Source organism: Lontra canadensis, unplaced genomic scaffold, assembly GCF_010015895.1.
Source record: "Lontra canadensis isolate GAN:19392208 unplaced genomic scaffold, GSC_riverotter_1.0 scaffold16, whole genome shotgun sequence".
In the NCBI taxonomy this organism is placed as follows: domain Eukaryota; kingdom Metazoa; phylum Chordata; class Mammalia; order Carnivora; family Mustelidae; genus Lontra; species Lontra canadensis.
The window spans coordinates 26101101-26115837 of NW_022631010.1; the positions used below are offsets into that span (position 1 = coordinate 26101101).

At 50.6% G+C, this 14737-nt stretch overlaps 1 protein-coding gene across 4 annotated transcripts in view; it reads left to right on the forward strand.

Annotated features, from left to right (window-relative positions):
• Positions 1-8628, forward strand: part of SYNDIG1 (synapse differentiation inducing 1) — a 174732-nt gene extending 166104 nt beyond the window's left edge. For 3 of the 4 annotated variants that reach the window (XM_032859336.1, XM_032859338.1, XM_032859337.1), the window contains exon 4: positions 7347-7505. In XM_032859336.1, coding sequence (XP_032715227.1) covers positions 7347-7505 — 159 coding nt within the window. Of the gene's footprint in view, positions 1-7346 lie in introns of all 4 variants that reach the window. The other variant, XM_032859339.1, reaches the window with a different exon arrangement.
• Positions 8629-14737: the final 6109 nt, after the last annotated feature.

A 14737-nucleotide genomic window follows, 5' to 3' on the forward strand; every position in this document is an offset into this window, starting at 1 on the left:
ACATGCCTGCACGCTCAGGAAGGAGAGGTGCAATTTCTACCCCCTACCCCTTCCACTAGCTTGCCAGCCATGGTGTCTGCACCTTTGGAGTGAGGTGTGGTGAGCATGGCCAGATAGGGAATAGAGCAGTTTAACCCAGTTCAGCCTAGCATGCTAGGCCTCACGCCCTCTGGGCCTAGAGGATGTATACAGCTTTCTTTCCCATCTGTGCATTTTGGTAGGTTCTTAGCAGACCCCAAATACATTCTGCATCCTCAAACTACAGTTGGCTTGAGACAAGCCATACGTTTTCCATCAGCATTTTCTGTGGAGATCTGCTTGCCCCTCAGCTGGTCTCTGTTGGACAGGATCTAAGACAGGCCCTGTGGCAGCCCACCATATCTTCTCCTTGATGGGAGGGCCTGTCTTATCCCCACAGAGCAGCACTTCTTTCAGCTCTGACCTTGAAGCCACTGGAGCTGCTCTCCTAAAGTGAAAGGCAAATACCTACCCGCCTACTGGAGTGAACCTGGGTCTCACAGCATGCTTTAATATCCCTTCAGATTCCCTCTGCTGCCTCCAAACACCCAACCCCTTTGTCCTCTTCATGGAAGCACAGACGTCTGATCTGGTTCTGCTCTCCTATTTGGAAAATCGGCAATGGCTGATGAGCAGCTGTATTGCTGGGCCATGTCTCTTGTGATGTTGAGCCTCAGACAGAACTTCTAGCTGTTGTGAGTGAGCAGAAGAAGGAAGGCAGGGCAAAGTGAACAAAGAAGGTCATGGGCTTCAGCATGCCAACGAATGCCAACATAAATCTCAGGTAAACCCAGAGCTGAGTGGGCAGCAAGAAGGGGAGCCATATTAGGAAGTGGGGGAGAACTGGATAACTTGGGTGATAGCTGTAGCCCTGGCTACAGCAGGACCTAGACACACAGAAGTATCAGAGGAAAGCAGGGTCCCCAATCTGGTCCAATCTGGAGACCACTAGGAGAAGCCAGTTCCTGCAAATAAAGCCCCTAAAAGTCACCACTCAGCAGGTTCTGTCACCACCAATGGAGAAAGGTGTGGGGAGATAAATAAGCATAAGCATTAAAAAGTGCCCCCCCAAAAATATAAATTTGTCTACAGTCCTCTGCAAGCTGGCCATTCTCATGAAAACCTGAGCAAAATGAGCTTTAACTGAGTATAAGAGGCTTCCTGCCTTGTGATACATGGCATGTTTCCCTGACATGGTGTCTTGACTCTGTGCCCGTCCCAGCCTCAGGAGGTGTGACCCCCATGATACAGCTGACTGACCTCACGCTTAGCCCAAACGTGTTTGTCCTGGTTATGAATTCTTTGTTGATATTATTTTTATTTCCTCAGTGTAAATCCCTTCACTCAAGGGAGAGGAAAGGAAGCCAGTGTTTTTCATGACTTTTAGCACTAACATTTTCCTTTTGCTCTTTAAAAGTCAGGTTTTCTATATATCTTCACAACCAGATAAGTGAGGGTAATCATGTAACTAAAGAACCAGAGCACACATTTAATGTCTCAGTGTGAAATGTTCCAGCAGCAGGGCTAAATGCCCTGCTGTTAAAGGGCTAAATGCCTCCAGGTATGGGTTTGGAGGACATTTCTCTAATTGGGGCTGTGACTGAGTCTTTGCCTCCAGAGTGCACAATGGGGCCCGAGGGCTTCTTGCCCTCTGATGCTCCCCCCTCCCCTGTGACTTTTGCTCTCAGCCTCCTTCCAAAGGGTGCAAGTCTGGGTCCCACAGAAGGTCCAGCTGGCTGCTGCTCAGGACCTTGCTGTTTTCTAAGCAAAAGGTTCCAAATAGAAAGTAACAAACTTCACTCATGACCTTTTGGAGAAAGGGCAGGGAAGGAAAATCCAGTCCCAAAAGATAAGGTTCCCAGCCCAAAGTGGGAACAGGTGGGATTTCCTTTCCTCTGCAGGGGTCTGAATGGGAAGGGCTCTTTGCAGACTAGACCAGAGGGGTCAGCTCACAGTGTCACATGTCCTTCTGCCCAGTGTGGTGACCCTCACAGTTTGGCCTTCAGGGGTGACAGAGGTGGCACTGAGAAAGAGATGCCTGTAGGCAACTGCCCTTGAAACATGACTTCCATGGGGAGGAAAACCTCTTAGCCTAGTCCTGGGAGCCAAAATGATCACTGCCTGGATGATCTGGCACCAATTTGATCCTACTCTGGCTGGAGGATACCTGGACTATGACATCATGTGTGCGTCCTGTGGCTTCATGGGAGGTTACATTCACTGTGCAAGAAGAAGCCAGCCTGAGCCATGAGAGCAGTTCTGTGAAGGGGCCCACAGAGCAGATCCTGAGATGCCCCAAGAATAGGCCTCTGTCTTAGGAGGGGTCTCCGGACAGACTAGAGGTGAACAGGGTCATGAGGAAGGAGCCCAGAAGGTTCCAGCAGGAGGACACTGTGAGCAAGTGAAACCTACCTCACCTCCAGCCCAGTGGCCCACCTCAGCCCACAACACAGTAAGGACATTGAGAAGACACAGCCCAGACCCCCCTGAGGTCAGGTCAGAGCTGGCCCCCGAGCAGTTCTCAAATTCCTGACCCTCAGAAACTGATACGGATGTCAGTGCTTCCTCTTGTCTGAAGCCACCAAGCTGGGGATGATATGTTTCTCGGCAATGGATGAGCACAGCCATCAGGAGAGAGCAGGCTGAGTTGTGTGTCTGGACAGTGGCAAGAGTCTCACTGGTGACAAAGAGCCTACAGGTCAGGGCCTCACAGAGGCTGCTCCAGACCCACAGCCAGGTCCTGGCAGATGCAAATGTTCTATCACCCCCGTACCATAGCTGGTTCATTCGGGAAGTAGACAGCTCACCCCAGCTAGATCATCTGAGAAGGGTCGATTTGCAGAGGTGACTGACCTGGCGCCACGAGGAACAGTGCAGTGACTGGGGCAGGTGCATCGGAGCATGCTTGGTGGCCCATGTGGAGGCCTGGAGAGAGCAAGATGGAGGGTTAGAACCTACAGGAGCCGTCCTTGCTGGGACCCTCACAAATGTTGAGCCCTTCCCTCATCCAGTCTGATGGGGCTGCTGGGCAGCTCTCAGGGAGAAGCTGGGGACCAGAGAAGGAACCAAGTCAGTCTCCTGGCCACTGTGGGAAGAGCATGGGTCTGGAGGGCAAAGGGCAGGAGACGGTATCGGAGCCCCTGCTGACCACACCTGCCTCATTCCCATGGGCCCACTGCACAGATGAGAACTCTGAGTCTCAGTCTCCCTCTTTCCCCTTTAATGTCAGTGGAACATTTGGTTTGAAGTAGTCACCCACAATCCCTCGGTGGGGAGGGCTCTGGTGACAGGCCATCCCACTGTGGGAGGAGATGAGGCTGGGCGGGAACAGGTTTCAGGGTCAGAAGGCCACACATGTCATGCTGCAGGGTGCAGGGACGATAGCAGGTGTGCTGTGGAAGGGTCTGTCGTGGGCAGCATTTAGAGAGAGTGGGAGAGGTGCCGGCAAATCAGGAGACAGGGGCCCCGAACAAGCCCAAGACCACTGAAATAAGCCGTGTGGATGTCCGAGAACAAGTAGGATGGGGCGTAAGCCTTCTGTTTCTTTTAGCACATGTCACTTTCCACAGAGGAAGGCATTTCCCCAGGACAGACTCAGATTAAGGATGGGGGCCTCACCTGCAAGGCACACTGGCCCTGCCAACACAGGGCTGAGCCTGATGTTACCGCTAGAAAGGAGGCAATCAGGAGGTAAAATGCCAGCAAATTATAAACTCCTGGGACCATAATCCAGTCAAAAGGGAATGAGGTTTGGAAATGACACCCCACAAACTAAAAACAAAGCTATGAATACCCAGGATGTGGACAGCTTCCCTTCCTGCAAATATCCACATGCAGGAATCAATACAGCGCCTTGCACTCCAATTGGACAGGCTGCGAGGGCACATAGCTGTCACAACCAAATGTGTGTGTGGACTTCAGGCTGGAGATACCCTCCAGGAGGCTGAGTTTTCCCCCTGAGCTCCAACTCACCCAGCTTCGTTTGCTCTATCACGGGAAGGCTGACATGAAAAGATGCTTCTGTCAGAAAATGTGGGTCACCAGGATGCTCTCCATGACAGTGACACAGGAAGTCTCATCCCAGTTTGCCTGGACTGGCCCTATTCCAGCACTGAAGGTCGGAAGTCCTGCAAACCCCCCCAGTCTTGAGCAAGCCAGGACAGGTGGCAACCTTGGTCTTGACCTTGCCTGCATGTGGGAATCACCTGAGAGGATGAAAGGCACAGAAGCCAGGTCCCAGCCTGGAGCTTCTGGCCGGTGTGCTACCAGGAAATCAGGAGTTCTCAAAGCTCCCTGGCAACTGGAATGTGCACCAGGTTGGAGAACTCCTGCTGCAGAGACATCTGATGGGGTGCAGTTTGTGCCAGCGAGACCCACAGGCCGTTCTGAGTATGTGCTCTCAGCGTGCCTGCAGCATAATCACTTACAAATCATGGGCTTCAGGCACAGATCAGGTTGTAGACAGTGTAGATTCCCAATTAGGACAAGCAAACAACATCTGCTCATTCCAGCCAAGAGGCACCTGTGACGTCCTCCTGTCCGTATCAGGAGACACCATGTTGGCTCTGTTCCTTGGTACCTCCTCTTGGTACTGCCCCCCACTCAACCCCAGTGAAGCAGTCAGAGCAGCTGGGAAAGGGGCTGCTTTGAGAATTCAGGGAGCATGGCTGACCCTCATCTCATTAAAACGCACATGCACACACAGTCTTGCTTTCAGCATCAGGGCTTCAAAGCCCCCAGACCCAAGACAAGAATCTCTGCCCTCATGCCTAGCAAGAAGACCCTGGAGACTTAGCCCAGAAGTTTTCAGAATAGAAATATTTCTCTGTGGTTGCACCCTCTCACCCTGCTTTATAGCCACAGGATCTACTGTCTGAAACAAAGGATGCATCAGACACCACCTTCGTTAGGCCAGGATGCCCACTCTGTGGAGTGCAAATGACATAGCTACCTCGCAGGAGCTTCTGCGAAAAGCAGACACTGAGAGGCATTGTTGAAAAGCAGCCTGCTTGTCAATGAGGCTCTCTCTGTTTACCGGTTTTGATGCATCTCAGCTGATAACATCTTCAACGCAACACTCTTCCCGTTGGAGCAGTTGCCCTATAACCAAACAGATCGCAAATGGAGTTCTCCCAGCTTGGGCTATGAGAGTCAACTGTGGAGCCTGATTCCCCAGCAGACACTCCTTGCTCCTGGGGATGAAAGCACGGACACTGTGAGCTCAGAACCCAGCAGAGGGGAGCTCTGTGGAGCTGGGCCAGAGCTTGGGTCAAGCCTGCCCCATGCCACTACCCTCCTTGTAGAGGCCACCAGGATGCACCTGGGGCCCCTACCACCTGGAAGAGTTTGAAGGGAGCCCACTCGCACAGCCCACTCACCTGGTCATTCCTCAGGTGTTCAGCGAGTTCCTACCATTCCTCCAGGCTCCAGGTAGACCTCATGGACATGGCAGACGTGGACCTACCTCTGGAGATTATGGCTGAGCTGGAAAGGCAACTACTAACATAGTTACTGAAACATGTGAGCTCTGATGAGATAGGCAGTTGGCACCAAGGCGCTCCAGGCAGGGCCTGTGTTGAGGGTGAGGGAGTGTCCAGCATGCCCTGCCTTTCTCTGTAAACATCTGTGTCCTCTCCTTGGGGACTCAGGGTGATGATCATGAGAGAGAGCAGCAAAGCCCCATTCTAATGGAGAGTGGCCTCCTGGCTAAGGAAGGGCAGTTCCAGTGTGATGTTATGGGACACTGGAGTGTTTGAGAGTACTGCATTAGATAAAATGAAATGCAGCTCATTAAGGCTTAATTAATTAATTAGTATTGTCCTAGAAGGCTTCCTGTTCTGCATTCCCTTAGCTCTGCTTCATCAAGAACTGTCAGCAGTGAGCTCCCAAGCTCCCTTCCAAGCCAGAAAATGAGGGAAGGAGGGCAAAAACTGAGCTCCACAATCCAGCAGAGAGGGGAAGAGAGGCCACCAAGGAGACCAGGGTCCCTCCTCAGCCTGACACAGAGCTCCACATCTCATCAATCAGGGTCAGGACTGTGGAGGGTGGAAATTCATTTCACAAGTTACCTCTGAGTCTCACTCTTTGTGGTCCGTGGCAGATGTGGCAGCATATTTTAGTTTAAGTAAATGATATACCGACTCCCCTGCCGGCCTACACAATGCAGAAATACCCCTGATGACAGGCAGAGATGGGAGCCAGTGAAAATCTGGCTTTCTGGAGATCAGCCAGAGAAAGAGCTAGGCCATCTACTTGGGGAGTAGGCTCTGCCTGTACCCTGACCACAAAGAATCCCCAGCCAGATTGGGGTTAGCTCTCCTCAGCATTACTTGCCCCTCCCAAGGGTCATGGTGCCATGGTAGCCTCCACCCCCATCAGCCAAATTCACCATTTTCCTCAGCAGGTCCCTGAGGGTGGTTCCAGCTGAAGCACATGATGGTCCCCACACTCTTGTGTCATCCTTCTAGTCTCACGTGTAGAGGGGGACAGCAAAGGAAGGAATTGAGGATGGGTACATAGGATCTGCTACAAAATACCCAACCAGATACAACATCCAAAATCTCCATGTTCCCATCCACCTGTGACTCCAAGAAACATGAATATCACCAAAGCAACACCTCACTAGGCAACTGAGTGAACAGAAATATGGGTATTATCTTATATCAAATATTTTATTGATGGATGAATTCTACCAACACCAGCTATGGTGAGGAAGGATAATAGTCAGAAACACATGATTCCATGGGTACCAGCCGAAGACTGAAGTGTTAAGTATCCTGCAATCAGTTTAATGATCTTAAGCTATAGTTTCCTCTTTTCCTCTTTTCCTCAAAGAAATGAGAACTATCATTTCTTTCCCCACACCCCTACTAGTTTGTAAAGATTAAATCAGGTAAATGTGAACATATTTTTAAAAATTCAGTGTTATTCAAATGAAAGAAAGGACAGCCTTCTATAGAAATGAGGGTGCTGGGGGTGTCATATCTCTTCTCTCCCTCACATCCTGGTGCCGAAGGCCCCAGGCCCCACACTGGTGGTGGAGTGCTGCCATCCATGGGCATTCCTAGGGGCTCTTTTCTTTCCTTTTTTTTAAGCTTTGACTGCCTTGCAGCCTGGGGGAGCAATAGCTGCCCTATTTCTTCCTTACCAGTTATGGAATGCCTCCACCATGCTGGAGCGTGCCCAGTTACCTCTTAGTGAGTTCTCCCTCTCTGCTGTCACTAAGTTCAAGGTTGGAAGTGCGCCAGAGGTGAGCACTATACTCACATCGTTTGCTCCGACTTGCTCATCCTGATTTCCTTTTCTCCTCCCTCCTTTCTCTCCAACAGACGAACAAAGCCGTGGCCAAGGGGGACTTCCACCAGGCCAGCACCAGCTCCCGACGGGCCCTGTTCCTGGCTGTGCTATCCATCACGATCGGAACTGGCATCTACGTGGGCGTGGCTGTGGCCCTCATCGCCTACCTCTCCAAGAACAACCACCTATGAGCTTCATCCAGGCGCACAGGGGAAGATCCGGGGCCAGTCGTATGCAGATACAAAGAAGACAGGGCTGGCAAGGGTGGACGCGCAGGTAGACACACCTGTGTGATGCTGTACACTCTTAAGTTATTGCCGAACGGCTCCATAAAGCCCTGGGATTTTTCTACCCATGGATTTCTTTTGTTTTTACCCTTTAATTTCATTTTCACAGCACTGTGTAGAGCACGAGGCAGATGGGCACTGCTGACCTTTCCAAAGGGAAGCTCCAGAGATCCTGATCCACAAGGCCTTCTTGGATGGATTCTGGTGGATTCATGACAGTGTAGTTCTCTCTGCAGCCTGCCAGTGCCTGGAATGCCATAGCATTAGCAATACACAAACAGTACAAATGTGTTTATTTTTTATGGAATATGGTGCAATAGGCAGAGGGCAGGGGACACGCCACTTCTGTCTGTGGCCCTGCTTCACTCCACCGGCATTCCCCCATCCACGAACCTCCCTTGCAGGAAGAGAATGGGGCTGGCAGGAAGAGAACCAAAACTTCCGGCAGGACTCCCAGCTATCATTGGACTTCAGATGGGTCCAGCCCTGAGAATGCAAAGCCAGAATAGCATGGGGTCTATCCCCAGGCCCACTGGACACTCCCTCCATGCTGCCCCAGCCTAGGAACATCCAGCCTCTTTTGGAACGTGTCCAAACTCAGCAGCCACCACGCAGCAATATTCAGTCTTGGGGCCTCGTTGATCTAGGGTGGGGGGCAGGCCGCAGACCCTCCAAAGACCCTTCCTGGAAGGACCGAGGTTTGCTCTGGGAACTGTAGGCAAAGGAGCTGTGGACACCGTCTCAGCATAAAGACGCCTGTGTTGACACACGCCCTGGTGATAAGCAGTGACACCAGTGATCTTTAAAAAGAAATGAACCTTCCCTGTCGACTAAATGAATAGCTATTTTCTTGTCATTTTTTTAAGTGCAACTACTGCTTCATGCTGCTTAAGTTATCAGACGAATGCTGAGAAATAAGTAATCAGACATTTTAATACCATTTCACTGCTGTTTTACGAGTGTTCATTATTTAACAAAAAAATTATCTTTTAGCTTTCTTGCTTAAGACTTTTTTTTTTTTTCCTGATGAATTTCCAGTCTTGGGTTTCATTTCTACTTTTCACTTGTCTTAAATAACCACAGAGCAATCTGGAACTCAGCTGATAAAAGAGTAGGAGGGTCTCCTAAGACAAGGGTCACAACACCCCTGGCTGCTCAAGTTAATATCCTTATCCTAATAATAATATTAGGGGACACAGAGGCCATCTCTCTAGGACAGTGGTTCCATTCATGGCACTTAAACACTCCCTGCTACTTGGATCCCAGCTCCAGAAATCCTGATGTCCCTGACCAGGGCCACTGCTTGGTCATTCCCATATGCAGCACAAGTCAGGAGCCACCGTCCTAGAAAAAAGAGTTTCATCGTGTTTCATCTCCCTCACCTGCCCCCTTGCCCTTGACCTTAAATGCTTAATATTCTAAAAGTGTTTAGCACTACCTTTCTGGGCTAAATCCAAGCTCCATCTAGCATTTCTCCCTAGTGGATGCTCCAGAAATATAATCAAAGGGCCTAACCCAAAGAAGAATATATGGAGGAAGCCCAAAACTCCCTGTAAGAGTCAGGGTAACTTGGTGATGGAGTGCATGGATTGGGGTCAAGCCAGCTGTGTCATCCATATGGGTGCACATCTCTGAACCTCATATCTAGGAAAGGATAACAAATGTCCACTTCTGAGGACTATTGGCGACTTCATGTGCTGGTGATGGGGTCTCTGTGGTTGCTCTCAGTCTTCTGGACAACCCATCCCACAACTTGTGTCCTCCCATCTTCTCAGCCCAATATCTCAGGATGTATTCATCATGACCAAACTTGTGTAAAATGGCCTATTTGTATTTGTCCTAAATTGGTCCATTTTAAGTTCAAGAGGTGCCCAAAGTTCCATATCTTTGGATTTGGTTAAGAAGTAGAATCCACCCCTTATGTCCTCCCTACCATCTCTACCACTATTGTCATGGCTGCTGTATCCCAGCCCCTTGGTGCCCACATGCTCTGTCTCCTGCTAGACCACCTTCCCATCTTCTCTCAGCCCCCTGTCTTTCCACATGGAACACTTCATGCTAAAGGGACTTGGGCCTCCCTGTACTTTCTCAAGTTCTGCCCCGTCTTTCTCAAGAACCAGCACAAGACCGTATGGTGCAGGTGGCCCTATGAGTTTTAGGTTGTTAGGGTCAAGGCCAAACCAGTCAGAGGACAACTTAAAGAAGCATTCGTGCCCTTGCAGCTTACAAGACAGGTGGACCCCATGTGGCCCATTCCTACAACTGGCTTGGCCTTGGTGTCGGAGGAAGTGGTTGAATGCCATCCTCAGCGGAGCTATTACTGACCGATGCTTAGCATGGCAATCTTTTTGTGTCGGGGGCACGTCTGCCTTTCTAGACTCACATTTCTCTAGTTGGTGCAGCCACCACAGATGGGGCACTGACCTCTGCAGGCAGGCCCTGCACTGGGCACTAGACCCACATCAGCTCACATCATCCCAAGAACCCTGACAGGCAGGCAACAGAACTGAGGTTCAGAGAAGGTAGCTCAGCCAGCACGTGGCAGCTGTAGAGCGAGGACGAGATTCCCCAGCCTGGTGCCACCCTGCCCACACAACAGGTAGACCCTGCCGCCTCCCCCTGACCATAGACGAAGCTCCCCATTCGACAGCCACTCATTTCAATCTTGCAAGAACTCCTGACTACAAGCATTTTATATGTAATTTCCCCCCAAGAATCACATGCCAGAGAAACAGCAAAGTCAAGATGCAACCCCAACCATCACATCCTAAGCCCATTCAGTTTTCTCTTAAAAACCATGCAGCCTTGACCATGGCTCTACAAAGTAAGAAAAATCTGGGCACAGAGCACATTGTTTGTGGGTCAAGACTCTTGGGAACATAAAAGCATCTTTGGTTTGTGTTTCACAGCATATATTTGCCGGAGGGTGGTGGGAACGAGGAGGGGGGTTGGGGTGACTTCCCTGGAAAAGGTGACTTTGGCACACATGGTTAGGGTGGGTCCTCTTCCTCTACATATCTCCTTCCCTCATCCTTAGAGATGTCCCCCTCAAGCTCCTCTCTGCCCCTGCTTCACTAAGCATCCCTGGATTCATCAAGTGTCCCCTGCTTCACCTGGTGTCCCTGCCTGAGCCGAGAGTCCAGCTTTCCCCAGGGAACTACAGTGACTCCCATGGAGGACACAGTGAGGGAGGCTGTATCCATCTGTCACTGAGCCCTCAGCAGCTGCCCAAGATGTCACAGTCAGGCCTCACAGCTAGAGCTAGGAAACAGGACTGTACTCTCCAAAATCTGGGACAGGGCATTCCTAACACCCAGCCAGTCACCATGTACCTCTCGAGATGTTAGAGGGAACTCTCATTCAGAGCAGCCCCTGGGTTTACAACACACCAGCCTGACCGTTTGCCAACAGCTGCTATCGCTCTAGGAAACGATGCCAAATGTTACAGCAGCTGAGTCACAGCCAGCACTGCCTTTCAGAGCCCATGGCCTGACTGTCAGGGCCTTGCCTTTGAAGTTTTATAGTGTCTCTTAGAGGCCCCTGGTGAACTGGCTTGAGCAATAGCCTTTATGAGGATAATTTTATGCACCTCGAAGCTCACCTGTATTTGTTGTCATAGGTGCTGACATCTGGTGACCCAATTTGGCAATAAAGTGTTAGAATTCATGCCCTGAGCTAGGGCCGCCCTCTCAGAAAGTACAGCTGTACCATCTCTTATCTAGAGGCCACGTTCTCACCTCTTCCTGCCTTTGAGGTTGGGAGCCTCAGATAGAGCCCTAAGTGGAAAGACATTTCTGACGTCTTTGTGATGTCCCCACTGCTATGACCTCTTGAAAGCCCTTCCCTGGTCTCCAGGATGAGCTGCATCGCCCAAGGGGTGGTGGCCTCACTCCCCTGAGGTTCTCATCCAAAGAATCTGTTCAACCTAGCAAAGCAACAGTGGACGCCAAACCCACAGATGCTCGGGTCCTGCAGACGGCTGGCTCCCTGCCAGACAAGCATGTAAAACAAGTAAGGACTTTGTCGTCTTGCTGAGCCCCGTTTACCAGCTCTTGCTGGTCTTGCCGAGCCCCTTGCTGAGCAAGAGGTCAGATCTCCACGTGGATGAGGAGGGAAGGGACGGGAGTTGCCGGACCTGCACTTAGGGTGCAGCAGCCTTCTGCTGGCCGGTGGCTGCCTCTTGCTGCAGGGATGACAGATGGACCACAGCCTGCTGCAGCCTCTGAACAAGCTCCAGGGAAATGAGAAGAGCAAGCGCTGCAGCCCGACACAGCAGGGTGTGGTGACCACAGGGAGTGGAGCACCACATAGGTCTCTGTCCTAGAGAGTGCATCTTAGGGCAGGAGCAGGCCCTTGGGGGCTCAAAAGATGTGCGCAAATCCACCAGGTAGAAAAGGCAGTTTGGTTGTCTCAGGAAGCATCATTGAGGTGACAGAAGAGAACGCGGGTGCCTCCAGGGAGAAGCACCAGGCTGGAGACATTCCCAGGGCTTTCTAAACCCAGACAGTGCTGAGAAGCACAAGGCGTTGTCGGACACACTGTCTCAGCTTTTCTGCCTCCACTGAGCTTGGCAAACAGCGTTGTGACTGCTCTGGCCTGTGTGCCATGGTTCTCACTGCTGCTTCACCGGGCTCTGCCATGCAGCGGTCACTGCAGCAGATCCAGGCTCCGGAGAACAAGATGATGGCCGTCACTGCCCTCTGTCACCTAGATGCCCTTTCCTCTAGCACACAGTGAGCGCAGGGCTGTGCCTACCCAGGCCAATGAGGTAGGTTCACCCATCTCGATTCATCACCCGGCCATGTGTCCGACTGACCAGCAGAAATTGATGGAAAGCAAGTCATTCTGCGAGGGGCTGGTCAAGTTCCAGGGCATGTGTCCACTACATCCCGATGGCTTTAGGGGGCGGTACCTGGTTTTTCATTGAAATCGGGTCATTTGGGGCCAATTTAAGAGGTGGGTAGGTAGGTAAGTAGCTAATAGATAGATGATTGATTGATTGATAGATGACAGATAAAATGTCACTACATCTTCGAGAGTGTGAGAACTCAGGACATCACAGGGCCACACCACATATAGTTGTCCATTTTCTGGGGCCTTTTGACTATGACACCTCATGTCACCTAATCCAGCTCATGACTCAGCTGGAAAGCAAACAGGGATTTGGGTCTGTTGTCTGTCTACACCAGAGAATCCATATTTAGATTCAAACTATTTTATTAAGCTAATCCAGATGTATAGCTGGGACAAGATAGGGAACAGTTAGCATTCTTCTCAATCAACTAATGTCTTCATTCCCTGCATATGGTCCCAGCACATTTTCTTAAATGTGCATTTTCCTATTGACTTGGTACATAATGTATTCCCAGTAAATAGGAAGAGAACCTGGATTAGACAAGAGCTGGTAAAGGGCTACACAGTCTCCCAATGGGGCACCTCGACGTAGGACTTTCCTTTACTCCAAGAGGTCCTTGTACAATAGGAAGAAAGAGATGGTCTGTCAAGCAACAGTGCCTGATTTAGAAACAGAAATCAGGTCACTCCAGTATCCCACACCTTTCATTTCTGTCCTTGATGGAATGAAGTGTAGAGGTCCCAGATGACTCTCCCCTCATTATCATCCCCAAAGAGATCTAGCTATTCAAGTAACCCAAACCAATCTCCATCTGGCATCTTGTGCATTCTCAGGTAATAGGTCTTTTTAAAATAACAAGGACTTTAAATTAGAAGAGGGCATGGTCATCACTGCACATCTGTTCATGCTGGGCACAGCCGAAGGCTAAGGCCTCGATTTCCACAGAATGAGAAGGCCACCTACCTACAGAATAATAATCTGGTGGCTGAAGAATTGATTTGGGTTGTCCTCTTTAGTTAAGAGTCCAAGGATAAAGGAACAGTGACACAGAGGATAACAGGAAGTTACAGAGAGCAGGACATCTGTCAGTCACCAGGCTCTAGGGTTGTAATTTCTGTCCATGCCAGGGGCTAGGTGCTACACACTATTGTGACCCCTGTATCCTGGCAGGAAGACCAGGGCTTAGGGAGGGAAAGAATTTGTCCCAGGTCACACAAATAACAAGAATCTGAATCACGCTACTGTTCTACCTGAATCCAAGGTTCACAATCTTAATGCCCCAACACATGCCTTACGATTGAATCCAATATGTTTGCCACTGGTGCTCAGGAAAAACAGAGGGTGACCTTTCTAGTTTTCCAACATTATCAAGGGTCAGATGTGAAGTCCCAGGACCAAGGAAGTCCAGCATGCTCTCTCCACTGCCCTGGACTGAGATTTCTGGTCCCTTACCCTTCCTTGGACAGAATCGATCTTATTTTATTTTGAGCCTAGGAAAATCAAGCCCATGTTCCCACATCTCTGGAAGATGGTGGTGGCCTTGGGGAAGGAGGAAGGCTGTGCCCTTAGGGCCAGCACATGGTCAGTGGGGAGTAGACATCATCATGTCCCCCTTCCCTCTTAAATCTCACCTCACCCTTCCAGGTGGTTGCAGTTTCTTCATTCCCACTTTACAGATGAGAAAACTGAGGGTCTGAGGAAAAGGACCTTGCCTGTATGACAGAGCAGGTCCATAGCTAGCCAGAGTTCAGACGAGAGGCCCTGTCTCCTAGGCGGCGACACCTCTGCTTGTGCATCAGTGAGAGAAGAAAGCCTGGGTGCCTCCCAGGGACCCTATCCAGGCCTGGAGGGGAGGTAAGAATGCACAGAAGGCACGGATGTGCTAGAGGGACAAGATATCCCTGGGGACGTGCATGCCAGGCTGCAATCCTGCATCCGGGAGAATGAGAGCATTCCCTGAAGAGTCACGTCTGCAGGCCACAGAGACAAAGCACTGGACAGAAACAACAGACACATTCCTCACAGATCTGGAGACCAGAGTCCAAAATCAAGGAGCCAGCGGGGCTTTTTCTCCTGGGCCCTCTCTCCTTGCCTTACAGACGGCCACCTTCCCTGTGTCTCCTCATGGTCTTCCTTCTGTATGTGTCTGTGTCCACATCTACCACCCCTTTTTAAAAAAAATTATTTATTTGATACAGAGAGATCACAAGTAGGCAGAGAGGCAGGCAGAGAGAGAGCGGGAAGCAGGCTCCCTTGCTGAGCAGAGAGCCTGATGTGGGGC